This window comes from Acipenser ruthenus, chromosome 54, assembly GCF_902713425.1.
Source record: "Acipenser ruthenus chromosome 54, fAciRut3.2 maternal haplotype, whole genome shotgun sequence".
NCBI lineage: Eukaryota > Metazoa > Chordata > Actinopteri > Acipenseriformes > Acipenseridae > Acipenser > Acipenser ruthenus.
This window is the reverse complement of record NC_081242.1, coordinates 4,951,820-4,971,851: the sequence shown is the minus strand read 5'-3', so window position 1 is coordinate 4,971,851 and position 20,032 is coordinate 4,951,820. Positions and strand designations below refer to the sequence as shown.

Here is a 20,032-nt window from a genome sequence, read left to right as displayed (position 1 = left end):
AGACAATTTCCAACTTTGTTACTAATGTATTTACTTAAAACAAAAAACAGTTTTTAAATAAAATGTGACAGACTTAGGCTGTGTCTATTCTTGTGTGAGCATGGCAAACTGAGAGACAATTGTACAAGTGACAGGCCCCCCTCATGGGTGAGGGGCAGGGGATTACACTGGCCTGTGGTGATAGAATAAGTGACTGGTGTGTTTTATTTTAAGAAGCTGTACAAGAGTTTGCTATAATTCCTTTAGGTAAAATGATAACAGTTTCAAAGCGGGGAATGGTAAACAATTTATACATTAATTAAAACAAGAATTGGCTGGGTTAGTGTTTGTCTTAAATAAATGTAAAAAAAAAATTATCGTATAGGTAGCCCCTTTCAATAATGACATAGAAAACCTTCTCCTTACACAGTATGTCACTAAACCGTTTAAAAAGTATTTTCCATACATAAGACTGTTATGTATTTACAGAAAACTGCACAAAAAAACTATTCCACAATAGCTGTCACAAGGCGTGCAAAATAAGTAAAACAAGCAACAGTATAGTATTATTTATTTCTTAGCAGACACCCTTATACAGGGCAACTTACAATTGTTACAAGATATCACATTATTTTTACATACACTTACATTATTTAGTACACATTATTTTTACATACAATTACCCATTAAGTTTACATATAATAGACCCCATACTTCTATTATACCCACAGTTGGGTTTTTACTGGAGCAATGTAGGTAAAGTACCTTGCTCAAGGGTACAGCAGCAGTGTCCCCCACCTGGGATTGAACCCATGACCCTCCAGTCAAGAGTCCAAAACCCTAACCACTACTCCACACTGCTGCCCAACTTGTGGATCGCTAAAGCGCTTTAACCAGAACAGAACCATTAATGTGTTGCATATTTTAATATGTAGGCTACGGTTGAAGTTTTTAATCATAAAAAACGAAACTTTATACAACTATTCAGTTTAAAGATACAGTTTTTGTTTGAAACACAGGGCTCTATACTCATGCTGTTCTCCACAAATAAATAGAAAGCAGATTTTTCCAGATTTAACTTAAATCTTTTATTTTTCCCCCAGTTTTATAAATGTTGTGAAAACAAATATTTTGTTAAATAATGTTAAATCTAGTTAAGATATTTAAGATTTAGTTAAATATTTAGCTAAATGTTAAATCTTGTTAAGAGATTTAATATTTAGTTAAATATTTAGCTAAATGTTAAATCTTGTAATTAGATTTATAAATGATATCTGAATGTACACATTTAAAAACATATTTATTTATTTTCACAACATTTATAAATCTGGGGAAAAAATAAAAGATTTAAGTTAGACCTTGTCCTATTTTTCTGTGCACGTCGGGCGTAAATTTGTTTCTCTAACCCAGGCGTGTCAAACTCCGGTCCTCGAGGGCCGCAGGGTCTTCTGGTTTTCATTCCAACTTAAGCTCTCAATTAACATAATTGATCTAATTATTTGTTCAATTGGACATATTTGATGTTTTTCAGGGTCTTTTACAGCTGATGATTTAAAAAATACACTTGATTCAAGATATACGACTTATGAAACATTTTGTGACCTGGAGATAAGTGTTACACATGTCCAATTAATCCATTCATTAGACCAATTAAGTAACTGAGAGCTCGGGTGGAACGAAACCCAGAAGACACTGCGACCCTCCAGGATCACCCCTGCTCTAACCAATCACATTCCAGCTCTTGCTCCCTCGTCGACATGACAAACATCAACAGATAGACCCTACTGTATTTCATTAACACAAACAGAGATCAGCCTAATGAAAATGAGTGATTTAAAACAGTAGATATTGCCGAAATGAAGTGTCCTTAAAGATAATGGAAACAAATAGAGCTACAGTAAAAAAAACAAGAAAACTTTCAAGGGTTTGATGAGACCCAACGTGTTAAAAAAATTACCTCCATCTGAATTAAGTAAATACATGTATACATATAATGTATATAATCTTCATGTGTATGAAGATTATAAAGGCTGGTTTTCCCTGGGCTTACGATTCAGACTAGTTCACACTGAGCGATCTTCTTCCTCCGTTAGTTCATTCTGATTGGTTTAATAAAGACAACAATCTTTTGCGTCCGTTCATAGCGTCCATCTAAATTGTATGCCCAATGTGAATCAGAAGTCTAAAAAGTAAAGTTGTTTACTTACTGCATTATTTGACAGAACGTTACTTCCTGCTTTGCTGTTGTGGTCTAGACTAGAGACAGACACACAAAATGGCAGTGTAAACAAAGTTGGACTGTTGTTGCATGGGCAGGTAGAATTTATTTCCTGTTAAATAAAACCTATTTCATTGATTAACGATGCATCGGAGTCCTTAATAAATACACAAGCTACGTATATATATTTACACAAAATGTCAGACTCACCGTCAGTTGTACATCAAATTGTGTGAAAAAAAAGACTTGCAAGTCCACTCATTTCAGAACCGCATTCAACAACAGCTTGTCTTATTTGAAATCCAGCAATATTTCAGTGGCAGTTTTCATAGTTCAAAACACAGATTGCAGTACTGAGGTAAGCATATCTTGTTCTGTTCAAAATTAAATCCTAGGTACAATGTCCTACAGTTACAATTCCAACTTAAAGTTGAGCACAATGCTGGCATTCTGTGATTCTTGAAACGTGTATTTTTTGTGACAGCTGTAAGAGTTAAGTCGCATTGGGTAAGGGTTTCTGGTATGAAATAAATAATAATAATTCAACAGGAATTAACAGGTTCTGTGCTCAGTCTCCGTAAATTAAACCACCTTATTTGCATGCTGTATAAATACACAAATTCTTGCTCAACACCAAAATTATACACGTCATTATAATTAAAAAACAACATTTTGAAAATAGAAGAAAAAAAAAAAAACCACACACACACACACACAATATGTTACGTGGGATAAGGGCCTCGTTTTGCAAAGTATAAAGAACAAAAAAGGCAGCTACAGGAGTTTGAATGTATTTGCACTGTGGGCTCAGTTTTGATGGAATGTTTTTTTTTCTTTTGTAGAAACGTTTTCATACTAACTTTTGTACTTCATAACATTCATTTAAAAGTACTTTGAGTACTTTGATGTTCAATATTAACTAAATCAAGTTATGAATCAAACTGATAAATCTTGTTCCCTTTCAATTCGAAGATGACCACCACATTACATATGGGATATGCCTGCCCATTAGATAGGTATTGCAGAGCTCTCTATACCAGAGCTGGCCCCTTCCTAGGATGATGCACTCGGTCCCGCCCACCAAGGTGATAAAACTCTCATCCAATGGAAGTCATTTCTCTTCTTCCTTCTCAAGACGGTACGGTAAGACCTCTGTGTTGAGCCGAGCATGTTGATAGAGTTGATTGTATTTCCCTTGTATTCGTGCTATAAGCTGGCTTGCCTCTTTCCCGGAATCAACGACTTTGAAAAAGAAAGAGCCTTTATTGCCTTTCTGTCTTTCAGCGGCCTTCTCGCTTGCGTGGTAGGCCGCTCTTTGTATCTATCTGTCGTGTGTCAGCGACTGCCTGTGCAGTCATCCGCAAGTCGTTGTCTATTCTTTCTGAGAGTACACAGTGACTCCACGGGGCTAGGCATTGGCGTATCCCCGCTGTTGAGTGACTCTTCCAGCCATGCTCTCCTCCACGGGGCTAGGCCTTGCCGCATCTCCGCTGTCGAGTAGACCCTGCCGGGTGCGTAGGCCTGCCCACCACGGTGAGTTGGGCCTTGTAAACAAACAATGTGCTCTCCCCTATCTACTATCTTTCTACCTTGTTTTTGCTGTCTGCTTCAACCCGCCCACCGCAGCTTTGGCCTTGTGTCCCCCTGGTACACGCTACGCGCTGACCAGGTGTGTGTGACCGCGCGGTTAGGGTAGGCACATTGCGTAGCACACGGTGCTTAGTACCCACTGCTACAATGCTAGTGCGGGAACGCATGGTGCTGCACGGTACGCGGTGTGCTGGGGACAAACAGTGCACGTGGTGCACACGGTGCTTGGCCACTGCCTCAGACCTAGCGCAACAGCTCATGGTGTTTCACGGTACTCGGTGTGCACGGTACTTGGTATTACACTAGTGCACGGGCATACAGTGCCCATGGTACTCAGTGCACAGTGCGCGGTGTTAGGTACCCTCTGCTACAGCACTAGTGGGTGAGCGCACAGCGTTCACACTTAGCCAGTGCTTGAGCGCAGTGCAAGTGGTGTTTAGTGCACAGCCAATGCACAAACTTTAGGTAGTCAAATACTAGCAATGGAAATAATGTAGTGCCACATATTAGTACAACTGTTAAAACTTAAATTGACAGCACGGAGGCAAATGTGAATGCAACTTATTGCAATTATACAGCAGTATGGAAAAAAAAAAAAAGCCTGTTCAGCACACGTGGCTGTAAAATAAGTGCATTATTAAATGTGAAAAGAAAACATTTATGGCAAGCTTGTCTTCTATTCTACTTCTACCATTATTTACACTGTGTACTGTTTGGCACGTTAACTTTATTTCCTGGTATGTGTGGTTTAGTTCATCTTATAGACAAAGCTTAACATGACCAATGGAATAGTCCAATAAATTATATATTTTTATACAAATCAGTTTTTTCAACATTTAATTAATGCATTGATTAAGGTATTGTTCCCTTCAACTTTTTGTTTTGTTATTATTATTCCACATCATTGCACAAACTCCCCACATTAGTAAACAAAAAAATCAAATACACTGTCTATTAATGAGAAGTCTCTGTATAAGTGTATAATATATTTAAAATGTGATCGTACTTGGAAATGTTTGCTTTAATAATAGAGGATGTTGCAAATACTAAGATGGTTTGCAAACCTAAAACTTACACAGAGAAACCTACAATGAAAAACATGATGTACTTACCATTGCATATGTATACAGATATTTTAACTCATCATTCCAGTAAAAAAAAAACAATGGAAATTAAAAACAAAAAACTACGTTTTAAGTAACAGTAAGCTGACAAAGCTGAAAAAGATGGGAATTTGTCAGGTAAGACCACCACTGCGCTTTTAAATTCACCCATGTTCTGGCAAGGCTTTCCAGCACACACTGCTTATCTGGTACAGTAGGTGGGTTCACTTTAGACAACATAGGTAGTCACCACCTCTGGGCAGGTCAGTGGGTTCTCTGAAACAGCCCAATACAGTAGATATCCTTTAGAAGTTTTGAAGAGTCACTGTCCTTTGTGATTAAAACTAAAACAACTGTAGTAATGACTGCTGACTATGTGACATTTGTTTAATCTCTTAATTTTTGTAAGTATTCCAGTGAAATTGTGTACTGTTCATTATAAACAACATGACACAACTATGTGTAATTTCCAATACAAAGATGACCATTCTGTGGCAACTTACATACACGTTCAATGTGTGTCCATTTCTGCTAAACCAACAAAAAAAACTACTGTAAACATTAATCTCTTCAGTTAAAAATCAAGAAAAAAAACCCGATGATTGACACTATTTTATGTCCTTTCAATTATCTCATTACTATGCCACACATACATCACATTTATTTAACAGCATATTAAACACGAGTATGGCTTTTGTCAACAAAATAAATAAAAATAGCTGAAAGGGTTGAAAACAAACGTTACTGTTAGAAATGTCTGTATACTTGAAAAAGAAAAGTACAGAACAAATACATTGTCTCACTTCAGATGTGTTCATATTCTAATTGTTCTGATTATCTTAACAATTCACATGCCAATGGTTTTAGTCACAAAGAACAGTGATCTTTCTTAACTTCTAAAGCAGTGGTTCACAACCCTAGTCATGGGGACAACTTGTGTCTGCTGGTTTTTGTTCCAACTGAGCTCTCATTTACTTAAATGAACACTCAATTGAACTAACAATTTTGTTTAATCACATTTTAAAACTATTCTTCAGCTTATGAGAAGTTGAAGATTTCAAGTTCTATTCAGTTTCATACATAACTTGAAATCTCCATCTCTTTGAAATCATTCAACAGCTTTGATTAGGCCAATTGTTCGTTTAACTTTCATTTAAAACGTAATTTTTCGTTTTTAATTATATAGTATATACTGTATTCAGAAACTCAAAGTAAAATTAAACAATTAAAAAACAATAATATAATTTGCAACTTGAATTAAGAAATGAATAATGGAGTATGTTGATAATGACAGCCTTTTTTTTTTTTTTTTACATCGCCTAAACAGTGATCTTACATATAAGTTTTATTTTGCGTGGTGCCAATTTGCCAGTGTGACACATGAAATGCATTGTGAATAGATGGATACATTTTGTGGAACTATACACGGTGGATACATTTTATGGAACTATTTTGTTAGCTAAGACCAATTTAATGTAATGGCAGTCAATACCAAAGTAGATGGTTTTCTTTATTGTTTTTTCTTTACAGCTCAGAAAAGAGTCCTAGAAAGAAAAGAGCACTCGATTGAAACGACCAGTGGATGCATTGTAATCACGGTCAGAGACTCAGAATATGCCCCGTCTGGACACATATCTGTCCATACCTCACCTGCTAGTCAACAGGTAGGTGCACATGTGGAGGACGGCTGGATCTTGTTTAATGATTATCTTTGTTGCTTGGTCATTATATGATAGTTAGAGCTGTATTTGTTCACAGTTATCACGGATTTCATGATTTCAGGGAACTTTACCCATTGCTGTGTAATATGTAGTTCCTGGTGAAAATTCCCATTTAATAGAAATTCCCAAATAATAGAATACATAGGACATGTATCTATTTGTTAATGTGGACTGAAGAAGGAGAAGCATTGGCAGACGATTCTAAGCAATTCCCTAATAGGATCTTTAAAACCAGAGAAGGAATAATTATCAATTTCCATCTTCATACTATTATGGAAACAGTTCAAAATATCCTCATTGAGAAAAAAATGCATGTTCTTCTTCCTACCCCAGCTGGTGGCAGCACCTGGACATATTATGGCAGAACATGGTTACAAAATAACCTCAGATTCACATTTTCATGGTTAATGTCACCTGTTAAGAAAGAACCACACTACACTCCCAGTTATACTCTGTGTGTACTAATAAGGTTGCAGGACATATGTGGTTTTTGGGTATCGTTTATGCAAACTAAACAAAATACTGGTTAGCAGGACAACAACAAAAAAAAGACTCAAGACAAATGACATGTGCACTGTTTCTTTCTCCATGCTAGTGCATTCATACATAGAAATAAATTACAAATTCACAGCAGTTATGTGTTTCATTTCAAATTTAGATACATTTTTTAGTTTGTGTTTTTGTGTATTGAGATTTAGTACTGTTAACTGCATTAGTCTTACACCACAATTGAGGAAGTCCACCATTAAAAAAAAGCTTTACATAAATCATGAAGAAAGGGGCATTAACATGGAGTCTGTAATAATAATAATAATAATAATAATAATAATAATAATAATAATAATAATAATAATATGACTATAGGTAATGTGCAATTCTTAGAAACATAAAGCATATAGGGTACATGATACATTCATTTAATGTTAATCCAACAAAATATAAAAAATAAAATAATACACTGCCTTTCACATTACAATATCATATTAAAGAGGGCATAAATGGCAGCTGAGTAAAAGTAAGTTTACAACAGAAGGTCGGAAGTACTGTTTTTACAGTTATAAATGCATGGAATAGCCTATCAAATGTAGTGGTAGGGTCTAAAACACTGGCAACAAAGACTAGATTCTGTGCTTTTAAATAAGAATGGCCTTTTCTTATTCCCAAATGTTCATGTTCTTATATAATAACTTGTGCTGTGTAAAACAAAAACAAAAAGCTTAGAAACAAAGCAGACAGATCTTTCAAAATGAATGTGTTATTAGGCGTGGTTTAGATGTTAACCTTTCCTTAAAGAACAAAAATACAGTCTGGAAGTCTGCCAAACCTAAGCTTGGGTGGGGCAATAATGAAACAAAGACATTCTGGAAAGTCAAAGCTGAGAAAAGGTTACACCTCCCAGTTCCAGTAAACATGACATTTAGTATAAACCAGTTTTCAAATATTTTAGTGATTTCTGTAATAGGGTATATACTATTTAAAGTTGAAGTGTGTGCTCAATTTTAAACTCAACTATCCGGTCCCTGGTAAAATAAGTATATCTGCAACAAAGGGTATTCACACAGGATTTGTTCACCACATAGTTTCCATTACACAAGAGTAGATGTTAAAACTTCATGCTGATTTGAACTCGGCTCTCGCCAAGATAAGCACCAACTAAGACGTAGCTTTACAGTAAACTAATGTGATCCATATGTGTCTCCATCCATTTGCGTTTCCTTCCATATGATGATGTAGATATCCTTCTGCCTGGTGTTAATGGCTGAAGTGTAATGCTGGCTCCAGGGATTAGCTTATTGCCTCCCTAGCGCATCAGCACACACAATGGCTGTGATGCTGGCTCCGGGGATCAACCATAGTGTGGTCTCCCCACATAGTTTTTTTTGCTAGATTAAAAAGTGGACAATTAAAATCATCATAATTTCATGCCATGCACCTTCATCAGATTGCACCCGAGCAAGATGGGCTGAATGGCCTCCTCTCGTTTGTAAACTTTCTTATGTTCTTATGTTCTTATTATATATATATATATATATATATATATATATATATATATATATATATATATGGGATTTAATAACTTTGTGTTTCTTTCTAGGTCATTGTTGATAAGAGAGATCAATTTGGTAGGTATTTTTTAAATTCATGGTTTTTATAGTCAGTTTACCACTTAGCTTTGTTAACTAAACTAGAAAGAAAGGCCTCAAATTAATTCAGTATGTTATTTGCTTTGTTGTAACTTGAACAACTTATTTTAGTACATTTTGTATGGATTACCAAATGGGGATCAAATTCTAGTTACACATTCATTAAAAACATGTATCTAAGTTATTATTGTGTTTTATAATATCAGAGATGTAGGAGAGTCTACAATATTAACAGTTACACCGTGTTTGTGTGCCATTGATTTTGGCTCATGTTCCATTTTCCATTGATACATTTATACTTTTGTGGCTGCAAAATGCAATACAACAGTTTCACTGTTTGGTTATCATACCCAAACTCTGGTGCTTGCAGATCAAAAAGTTTCAAACCCTTAGCTCTTCTAACATTAGTCTCTTCAGTAAAACTAAAACCTAACTTAATATACATACGAAAGTGAACCTACTTGTAGTGACCATTTGTTATTTTAATCTATAGACCGTGACCAAGCCTCCATAAAACAAAGGTCTCCTTTTGGATTAGGAAAGGCTGAGACTGAGAGCCTGACTAGATCTACTATGGTTCTCAAACTGGACTCCTACTTGATCCGCTACCTACAGGACTGTGCAGAGGCTGGCAATGAATTGCGCCACCAGCTTTCTCTGCTGACATGCTCAGTTCATCTATGCCAGGAGAAGGAGGAGGCAACAGTGACTCTAGAAGGGGGTAATGAGTCTTCACATTTGAAGGGAAATATTAAGAAGGCTTTTGAGGTCATGCAGGAGAGATACAAATGCCATTATGAACCTGACCCGACCAAACAACAAACTTTGATGAAAAGCCCTGAACTTGTCAACAAATCCCTTCGCATGTACCCTGAATCGGGTCAGGGTTTCACTGTTATAGTGGGCTTAAATGAAGACATCTTGAAGCTTCTGCAGATACTAGATGTCTTCGTTTTCCAGAAAAGAAGGAAGGAAAGCTCCATCAAGACAGAATGTAGAATACACGGTCCAAAATATAAACTTGTAAGGAAGTCTTTTGAAAATGAATTGCGAGTACAGTTCTCCAGCCTAGTTCTATCTGGAGACTGTAAGTCTTCTCTGGTCTTAGAAGGTGCCCCTGAAGAAGTCCATTCTGGGAGACTGAAACTACATGAATTGTTGAATCAAGTCCAGGAACGTTTCGTCAAACTCAGCAGTCTCCAGATGTCATTCCTGAAAAGAAGTGGTACTCAGCAGTTCATGACAAAGTTCTTCAGCACACTGCAAAGCCCTGTTACTTTGGAAGCAGATCTTGATGTAAAACTATTTGGACTGTCCAAGAAGGAGCTTGAAGAAGCTGAGAAGATCCTCCTGGTGGAACTCCAAGAAGATGTTATTAGAGTCCCAGAGGATTATCTGCTCTCTACCCACCTTCCACAACTGAAGGAATTTCTGCAAAGCACAGAATCTCAGATAAACTATTCAGGAGTGAGAAACATTGAGATCTTGCATGCACAAAAATCCAACACAGGTGGTCAAAAGATACATGTTGTAGGGTACAACAATGAAGTCAAAAGGGCAAGAGAAATGATCAACAGCTACATAGAAAAAATAAACACCACAATCACCCAAGAAGTCCTTCTGCAGAGCTCCCAATTGGCAGACTATTTCTTCGAGCTGCTTGAGCTTATAGATTTTCAGAATGCTGGGGTTGAGATGATCACTGTGCATTCTCCATCACCTGCTGTCCAGCTAACTGGACCCTACCACCGTGTGGTGGACACCAAGAATTCTCTTCAGCAAGCACTCAACACTTTGGTTTTAGAAGGGCTGATCATCTCAAAACCAGGAGCTTACGAGTATTTCCAAGGGCCTGGAAAGGAGTACTTGACTCTAATTAGCAAGAAATACCATTGTCTGCTCAAGATGACTGAGACAGGTAACGTTGCGGTAATGTATCCAACTGAAGGAGCATCAGTGGGGGTCTTGTGCAGTTTCCAGCTAGGGAGCAATCTTTCTCTCCTTGTCCAACAAGGGGATATAACCAAGTTGAAGGTGGATGCCATTGTAAATGCTGCCAATGAGGATCTGATGCATGGAGGCGGGTTGGCATTGGCTATAAGCACTGCAGGAGGTGCAGCAATCCAACAAGAGAGCAAAGAGTTGGTGAAGACGACAGGTAAGGTGTTGCCTGGAAATGCAGTCGCCACTTCAGCTGGTAAACTGCTTTGCAAGAAGGTCATCCATGCAGTTGGACCTAAGTGGGAAAATGGAAAAAGCCCTGACAGAGTTAAACAGCTTCTGGAGAGTGCAATCAAGCAGTCCTTGGAATTAGCTAATAAAATGGGCTTCCAGACGGTGGCTGTGCCGTGCTTGAGCTCAGGGATCTTTGGAGTTCCCCAGGTAATCTGTGCTGAATGCATTGTGTCGGCAGTGAGGAGTTTTGCTAGGGTACCACACACCCTTCGTGTTATTACCCTCATTGACATCAGAAAGGAGACAGTGAGTGAATTTCAGACTGCATGTCAGAAGCTCTTGGGGAAAAGCAAATTCTCTGAAGGGTTTGAGAGGATACAAGAAATGGAGCTGGGAGCCACAGCCATCCCTGTATCAGAAGAAGATACTGCAGCATTCGGCACTCTCAAAGTGGAGATAGTCCGGGGCAAAATCGAGGAGGAAAAGGTGACATAGTGATTTACTTTTCATTTTATTTCTCTCTCTCTCTCTAGCTTGCTATGGTCAAAAGTTTTCCATCACCTTATAGAATGAACTAATTTTGCTTCATATATCGAATGAAAGCTGTTGAATAATGTTACATTAACATATTCATTTATATACCACTTTGTAGTTTTCCATGTACTTAACAAAAAAAACTGACATCAATTAAAAAATGTGATATGGATTTTCTATTTTAAACTTTTATAAGGGTAGATGTGCTACTATAGTATATCCCATTTGCTCACGATTTTTATTTACATTTTTTTTAAATTTTAAAAATAGTGTATGTGAACTCTATGGAGTTCAAGAAGTTTTCCTAACAAAACTGAACAAAAAATAGATACAAAGACAGGAAACTTAACATCTTGCTATTATGCATGCAGTGACTGGAGGGGATATTGTTTTTTCTATTGTTTTATTATTATGGGTGTCTATTCACTTTACTGACCTCTTTTTTTCTTATATAGACTGATGTGCTGGTTGCTCCACTGAAAGACCTTGACTTGGCCTCCACAAGGGTTGCTAAGGCCTTACTGGAGAGAGCTGGCTCCAAGCTAGGACAGAACTTTGTCCAGTCCTTTAGTGGTACACAGTTCCACCCTGGTAATGTGGTGATGGTCACTGGAGGTTCGGGTCTCGACTGTAAGCAGGTGCTGTTCCTTCTATGCAGCCAGTGGGATGGACCTCAGGGGAACGCTATAAAGGTATAGTATGTAGAGGAATTCAGAATAAAATATAAGGGTTTTGCAACAAATTGTGTAGGCTGTGCAAGGCATGTATTTCCAGAGTAATAGTTATATAGTTATATAGCATCAGTCAACTCATTGAAGTCATTGTATTTTCTATCTTGCTCTTAATTCTACTGTAATTCTTGATGTATTTTTTTGTATACAGCTGTAAGTCGCCCTAGGTAAGGGCATCTGCTAAGAAATAGGCTGTGTGGTCCAGTGGTTAAAGAAAAGGGCTTATAACCAGGAGGTCCCCAGTTCAAATCCCACCTCAGTCACAGACTCATTGTGTGACTCTAAGCAAGTCACTTAATCTCCTTGTTTCGGGTGAAATGTAATTGTAAGTGACTCTGCAGCTGATGCATAGTTCACACACCCTAGTCTCTGTAAGTCACCTTGGATAAAGGCGTCTGCTAAATAAATGAATAATAATAATTAAATAATAATCAGTGCTTATTTTTTAGCCGGGACTTGCCCAATCTATTTTTTGCTCTCAAATGCACGCTGTCTGAGAATTTAGACAGCGTGGAAATTCTCAACAGTGTTATTCATTCTGCAAGTTACTGCATGTGCTAAAGATAGACAGTCCCCTGCCAGGATTGTTCATGTTCGTTTTTGGTACTAGGCAGCTGAGTGACATGGAGCGGAGTCTGAGTATTGCTCTGCATCTGCTCGTGCCAGCGGGCTGTATAACAGATGATGCATCTCGACACAGGCAATGACGAGAGAGCAAACTCAGGCAGAGGTGTACGGGTCTGTAGCTGGAGAATATATCCAGAGGCTAAAAAAATTAAAGTGAAGTCTCTGAAATTACTGTTATATTTTCCTTTTTTTGTCTTGCAGTTGCTTAGAATTAGTTTTTTCTGCGCATACTACTACTTTGTATATGATGTGGAATATGTGATTGTAAACTTAATACACTAGTATAGTACTGTTTCAGTGAAACTTGTTATGATTTTGAATGTGCAATTCTTGAGAATCGTATTATTGTCATTGCTTGCTTACACCTCTCTGCACAAACTAAGCACTGTATGGCAGCCAAACTGCTTTAATATTATTATTATTTATTTCTTAGCAGACACCCTTTTCCAAGGCGACTTACAATTGTTACAAGATATCACATTATATTTACATACAATTACCCATTTATACAGTTGGGTTTTTACTGGAGCAATCTAGGTAAAGTACCTTGCTCAAGGGTACAACAGCAGTGTCCCCCACCTGGGATTGAACCCATGACCCTCCGGTCAAGAGTCCAGAGCCCTAACCACTACTCCACACTGCTAATAGCTCTCTCACACATGTATAGGAACTAAAAATATGTGTTGACTTGTTATGCACAAAAGGAAATGAATGAAGTTGCCAGTTACTACCTGTGTTGCATGATAGCAAGATTCGTGTGGGAAAATGGGTGTCTATAATGATTACAATTATGTTTGGAATGTGCCACTCTTCATTTTTGCAGTATGATTTACTATTATAATCTAAATGAGCATGGATGCACAAAACAAAGCCTTTTAAAAAAAAAAAAGCCTTGTTATCGGTATTGTCACATTGGGTGCAACATGTATATTTTTTTGAGAAATGAACCAATTTAAATAAAAGGAAAGCAAACATTAATATTTTTTTTTATTTACTTCAGGCTCTTCACAGAGGCTTGCAGGCCTGCCTGGAGCACTGCAATACCGTTGCTCTGGAGTCCATTTCCTTCCCAGTGATCGGTTCAGGGTTGGCTCTTGGTTTCCCCCATGAGGTGGCTGCCAAAGCTCTGCTGACTGAAGTGAGCCGTTTCGAGCAGGACCACAATCCTAGCTGGATCAAGACAGTGAGGATAGTCATTCACCCAGATGACAGACACTCCACAGCGGTAGGTCAAGCACTAAGATCCTGATGATCTTAAGGAGCAGGTTAAGCTGGACTATACAATTGTGTAATTAGGTTCCATATTCCACTGGGACTACGTTGAAAGTGGTTTTAAATCAGTCCTTTTTGTTTCCAAACTCAATAGACAGACAGAATGAGATCTAGCCTTTTTGTAGATTGCAGCTAGCGATCAGTAGTTAAATGCCAGAAATTGGTCTCTCCAACTCAATGAAGTGACCAAATTAGTGTCCACTTCACAGGACCCTAGATAGCAACAGTATGAACACTAATGATATTCCATTGCTGTAAGTATGCAGTACCATTGTGCTACCAAGGAGCACTATTTGTACTGTCTAATATTTATGCCAATGAATTGCTGTAATGTTGTGGTCTACTAATGGTTTTGCTAGCTAGAGCTTCTTTAGGTTAAGACACTGTCAATGTTCATCCCAGTATGCTACTATTTGCCCCTTAGGACAAAACCCACTGTGTTGCAATTTTAGTCCCTCTGTCTGTATGGGTTGCCCTTGAAGATCATATCAAATCCAATTTGAAATTGTTATTTCTGGTAATGCATTGAGATTATAATGTGATTCTGATGATTGATTGATTTCAAGTTTCCAGTGTCTGTATGACTTATAATACAAGTATATCTGTCTGTAACAGGCATTCCGAGATGCACAGAAAGGAATAGATCTGAAGGAGTTAAGAATGGAAAATGAATCGGAGCAAAGTAAGTTCTTTCTACCTACGTGTTCGTTTATAAACATGGTAATATTATTCTGTAAGTCTCTTTTCCTAAATGTCATGTTAAGCCTCAAAAATTGAAGGCACATGTTTTTGTATATCTTTATTTCTGGGTATATCTTGGATCAAGTCAATCAATATTCTGTACTTTCATTATTTTAATTCATTTCCAACACTTTCTGGAAAATTAAGACTTTAACCAAAGTTTTCAACCAATCTGAACCCTGTTTGTGAACTTAACGTATATACTTTCTTATAAAACCCTTTTAAAAGATGAACACATTATTTTATAGTTTGTCCATGCTTTTTCCATGGATATACTACATATTTTGTGCTTTACAGTGCTTTCATTATTTGTGTCAAAACATAAACTAGCAACAAACAGCTGCCCCCTGATACTACAAAAGGCAGGCCAAATCCTAATATATCCCTTTATTTCACCAGTATTCTACCACTCCTTCTCATCCCAGCCTGATGATGTTACTATCATGGTGGGCGGGGTGAAGTTACAAGTGGTCCATGGAGATATTGTCACAGAAACTGTGGATGTCATTGTCAATTCCACAGATTTCACGACAGATTATAAAGGTATGTACTGAAATAGTGTCTACTTGGGCTGTGCAGATACTAACATTCAACGTAGCAAGACAAAAACATAAGAAAACTCAGTAACATTTTACATGTTTCTCTAAATACTGTGTATCTACATAGTAGTTGCTTAATAAATACATGTGTACTTAGACATAGTTCAAATGTTATTATGCATAGTTACAATGTACTTAATGTGTACAGTTTTTTGCATGAGATACCTTTACCCCTTTTTCTGATACAATTGTGAACTTACATATATTGTAAAAAGAGTTACGGCTCTTTTGCGTTGTGATTAAGATGCTCGCTTGCTCGCAGGGTAGCTGGTTCACACCCAGCCTTTGCCCTGTGGCACTTATCTTTTGATACCCATGACATTTCAGAGTGTGTTGCTCTTCCTACAGGTGTAGCACTGGCTATACTCTCTGCAGCTGGACCTGGCGTTCAAAGATCCCTTCAGACAGGTTTGTGTTTTATTTATTTAATTTATTTAATTTTAATTAGTGTTATTCTACGGCGGACCCTACCAGTCAGGTGCCCAGTGAGCTCAGGCGGACACCTGCTGGACAGGCCTTTTTCTTTCAAAGGCCGGTAGCTCGTTGATATCCACTCTCGAGTTCCTGGGTGTAGAAGAGGAAGCTGGCTTGGTTAGAGGATGCCCACTGAACCTTCAGTTATCCTGATCTGTATGGGGACTTGCTGCGGTGAGGGGAACAAAATAATTGGACATTCTAAATTGGGGAGAAAATCGATGGTAAAATAAGTGGATGCTCTAAATGAAAAAAAAAAAAATTAATTGCCCACAAAAACTCCAAAGAAACGGGAGGTCATTGAGTGTTCTCTGATCCAACCACCTAACCAATTGCCTGTTTACACTGAGGAGCTTTATGGACAATGGCCAGACAGCAGGTGTTTGTTATAGCTCACTGGGCCAGTAGGATGTGCCATAGTGCAATAAGGTGATACTCCCTGTATATTATGTGGCTTGTGAAATACCCAGTGAAGATCGGTTACTTGGCTCTACCAGGATGCAAACCTGCACTCTCCTGATGGCATGCATTGGGTAACACTTTACATTAAGTGTCTTTAATCACTGTAGTAAATTGTAGTTACATAGTAAATACATGTGTACTTACTACATAGTTACAATGTACTTAATGTGTAAATCTTTTTGCATGGTATATGGAAATACACAGGCATTAGGGTTAGGGGGGTTAGGTTTATAAGATGCAAAAATACATATTAAGTTAATTATATAGTGTGATGCCACCCTTTGGCCATAGCTGTATATTTAATGTTTGTATATGCTACACAATTCTTATTACTATTTATTTGATCCTCTACCTCTCTTTTTCTTCCAGCTATCGTGCCTCCTAAAAAGATTGTGGTCACACAGCCAGGAAATCTCAAATGTAAAATGATCATGCATGTGTGTGGTGAAAGAGACGCAGACTTCATTAAAAAGCAAACTAACAGAGTCATTCTCCTGTGTGAACAACAATCTTGTGTATCAGTGGCCTTCCCAGCCATATGTACAGGTAAGCAGTGTCCATTTTCATCTGTTCAGCAAGTGGTGGTTTCTTAAAGTTGGTTTACCTGTTGTTTAATATATTCGTTTTTTGAAACGCTAAAGTTATTTTTTTATTTACTTTAAGTAATTCTTTTTAAGACATTCTGTCACCAAGTATGTCTCCAACTGAGGGTGTGATAATTAAAGAAATTTCCATAAAAAAACTAAAATAAATCCAGTACTACATAAAAAAAGAAAAACAGAGAAACACTGTTTCGTACAGTAGGATTTGTTTTTTATATCAGATGTCATTTATGCATTGGTGTCCTTGCTGTGATGTCTTTTTGATATTTTTATACAAACTTGGTTGAATACATTTCACAAAGAGCTACTGTACTTTTTAATTAAGATTCTTATTTAAAAACACTTCAGGGATCAGAAGCTAGTTCCATTGGGCTACAGTAAGCAACTTGGCAGGCCAGTCAGCTGATTATCAATGTTGCATTCATCCAGCAATTCACAACACCAGTGCCTGTCTTCCAGGGGTAGGTGGTTTGGATCCCAGGCTGGTTGCTAAAGCTATGGTTGACGGGGTCGCTTCCACTGTACGGGACAGAAAGATGCAGTTTGTCTCCACTGTCCGGATCGTCCTGTGGCAGAGAGATGTCTTCGCCGCTTTCAAATCCACTGTGGAGGGTCGTTTTGGAAGGCCTGCACCACTGCGTTCACCCAGAGGTAATGAGCACATTTTGCTGGAGTGACTGTGACAGTTAAGCTGCATAAGCATTTAGCAGTTACTGTGGCAAGACATTGCAGGAGATCTTTCCATGTGCGTTCGTTGAAAGCTGTATGTCAAGCGTATAGATGCACAGTTAATGTAGAGAGGCTGTGTAGATGTACAGTTAATTTTGTGACACTGTAGATATATAGTTAATGTATAGATGCTTTGTATATGTATAGTTACTGTATAGAAATTGTATATATATACTGATGCACAATGAAAATGCAACAGTAAGTTTTACATCAACAGCTCATTGGACACATACACAATGTTATTTACATTTTAAATAGTGAGCAGATAGATCTGTTGATTGTTTGAGTAGTATTGTTCCTTCGGATAACAAAATACTGAGCTCAAGTCATGTGATTTCATAAAAAAACATTAGGTGCTCAGTGTTTGGTATTTTGAGTTGAGTTAAAATTGCCAAAATGAGTTGATTAAAAACTTGTATAAATATCCATTCGAAAAGACATGATTTTAATTAACGCAAGAACATTGAAAGATACTACCATGCCCCGCTTGAGTAATGTAGATCACCTGGTTGCTGATTGCCATGATAGAAGGAGGCCGGTCTGTGAGAGAAGTTGCCCAGAGAATGAAATGTTCTGCTTCAACAATCAGCAGACTAGTCCAGAGAAACCAGGAAACTTGCTCTATGAGGGACAGGCCACATCCTGAAAGGCAGACGGTCACCACACTGGCACAGGACTGTCACATCCGACTGACCCATCGGCTTAATCGTTTTCAAACTGAAGTGGCTACAGCATGAGAAATTCCAGGAAGAAATAACCCGCACATCAGCAGAAGGACTGTAGCTCGCCATCTGCTTGAAAATGATTTGCATGCTTGGAGGCCATTCAGGAGTAACATGTTGCCTGCTGAGAGACAAAATTGCCATCTTCTGTGGGTCAGTGAACATCTGAGATGGCGGCAGAGAGAGTGGTGGAGTGTTTCATTCACCAATGAATGCCATTTTGCCCTTGATAGACCTGACGGAAGACAACGTGTGTGGAGACATCGTGGTGAGTGTTATTCTGACTGTTGCGTTGTTCAAGCCAACCAATAGGGAGGTGGAAGTGTGATGATGTGGAGAAGAATCTCCTTTAACACAAGAACGCCTTTGGTGCAGATTGAGGGCAACCTTACTGCTCAGTGATACATTGACAAAGTCCTTGAGGCAACAGTTTTTCCGTTCCTGCAAGCCAATCCGGCAGTGTGGATTGTCCAGCAAGAAAACAATGTCAAGGTCTTGCCGTGGGCAGCTTTTTCTCCTGACCTGAGTCCAATAGAACATCTGTGGGACCAAATCACGAGTGCCATCCACAAGAGACAACCGCGACCAGCCAACCTTTGCCAGCTGGCTGCAGCTGCACAGGAAGAGTGGAGGAACATCCCACAGTAGTCTATCCAGAGGCTGATCAGGTCTATGCGTCAACGCTGCCAGGATTGTGTTAATGCTCAGGGAGGACCTACCCGATACTAACTTTGTAATGTTTTCATTTTGACACTGTACCCAAGTTCAGTTTGTCCAAATTTCTCCTGCGTTGCTTGAATAAGGACTAAGGTGCATTTCACTTTGTTATTTTTGTTCATAAAAAAAGTAGGGTATAAGGTTATAATTTTTCTTTTCTCTCCCTTTTCTCATTTCTGCTTCTATGCCTTCCATCTGTTCTAGGCGTGGTTCCCCACTTTTTCCGTCTTCTAACACAAATGTATGTTTAATGTGTGTAGACATGTCAGTCACTCCAACTCACAAGGAAGTTCCTTCCCCTTTGTTGGTTCACCGTTCTGATAAGAGCCATTCCACACCCTCTACTTCTAAAAGAGCAGGCAGCTCCAGAAAAGAACGAGAGAATCCACACACTCCTGCAGCAGCAGGGAGAGATACGTGCCGGTGAAAGCAGCAACTGCCATTACGGAGGATCCAGCAGCCACGGCTCAGCCATCCCATCCGCAGCTACCAATGCCTAAAGATATTTTTTTTAAATGGCTAAGGGAATATGAGCAGTCAAAACAGGCTCAACCTTTACAACCTGTAGCTCACACATCAGGTTCTGGTACCGCTGTACACAGGAGCAAGACTTTCCAGGTGCCCCCACCCTAGGAGATGATGATGTCATTGACTCTGCCCCCGAGGAGGACGTTTTCGAGTACACAGACAGTCCATATATACAGATGCAGATGCCGTACTGAGAAGGATTTCATCATCTCTCAAAGTACAAACCCAGACCTGTGCAGATCAGGATGACTTCCTTAGCATCTTAGATGCAAGGGATAAAAAAAAGCCTTTGAAGGGTTCCCCTTCCATGAGGCGGTCTGGAGGCCTGTTGAGGTTATTTGGCAAAGATCTGCTACTTCTGCAC

The 20,032-nt window shown here is 38.5% G+C and overlaps 1 protein-coding gene across 2 annotated transcripts in view; it reads left to right on the top strand.

The window, feature by feature from the left end:
* Positions 1–20,032, top strand: part of LOC117398346 (protein mono-ADP-ribosyltransferase PARP14-like) — a 43,973-nt gene that overhangs the window by 5,484 nt on the left and 18,457 nt on the right. The window contains exons 1-11 of one of the 2 annotated variants that reach the window (XM_059016822.1): positions 3,133–3,335; positions 6,421–6,554; positions 8,707–8,734; positions 9,249–11,416; positions 11,920–12,156; positions 13,823–14,047; positions 14,710–14,776; positions 15,235–15,378; positions 15,783–15,842; positions 16,740–16,916; positions 17,432–17,623. In XM_059016822.1, the coding sequence (XP_058872805.1) occupies positions 3,302–3,335; positions 6,421–6,554; positions 8,707–8,734; positions 9,249–11,416; positions 11,920–12,156; positions 13,823–14,047; positions 14,710–14,776; positions 15,235–15,378; positions 15,783–15,842; positions 16,740–16,916; positions 17,432–17,623 (3,466 nt within the window). In that variant the 5' untranslated portion in view covers positions 3,133–3,301. Of the gene's footprint in view, positions 1–3,132; positions 3,336–6,420; positions 6,555–8,706; positions 8,735–9,248; positions 11,417–11,919; positions 12,157–13,822; positions 14,048–14,709; positions 14,777–15,234; positions 15,379–15,782; positions 15,843–16,739; positions 16,917–17,431; positions 17,624–20,032 lie in introns of those variants that run through there. The other variant, XM_059016821.1, reaches the window with a different exon arrangement.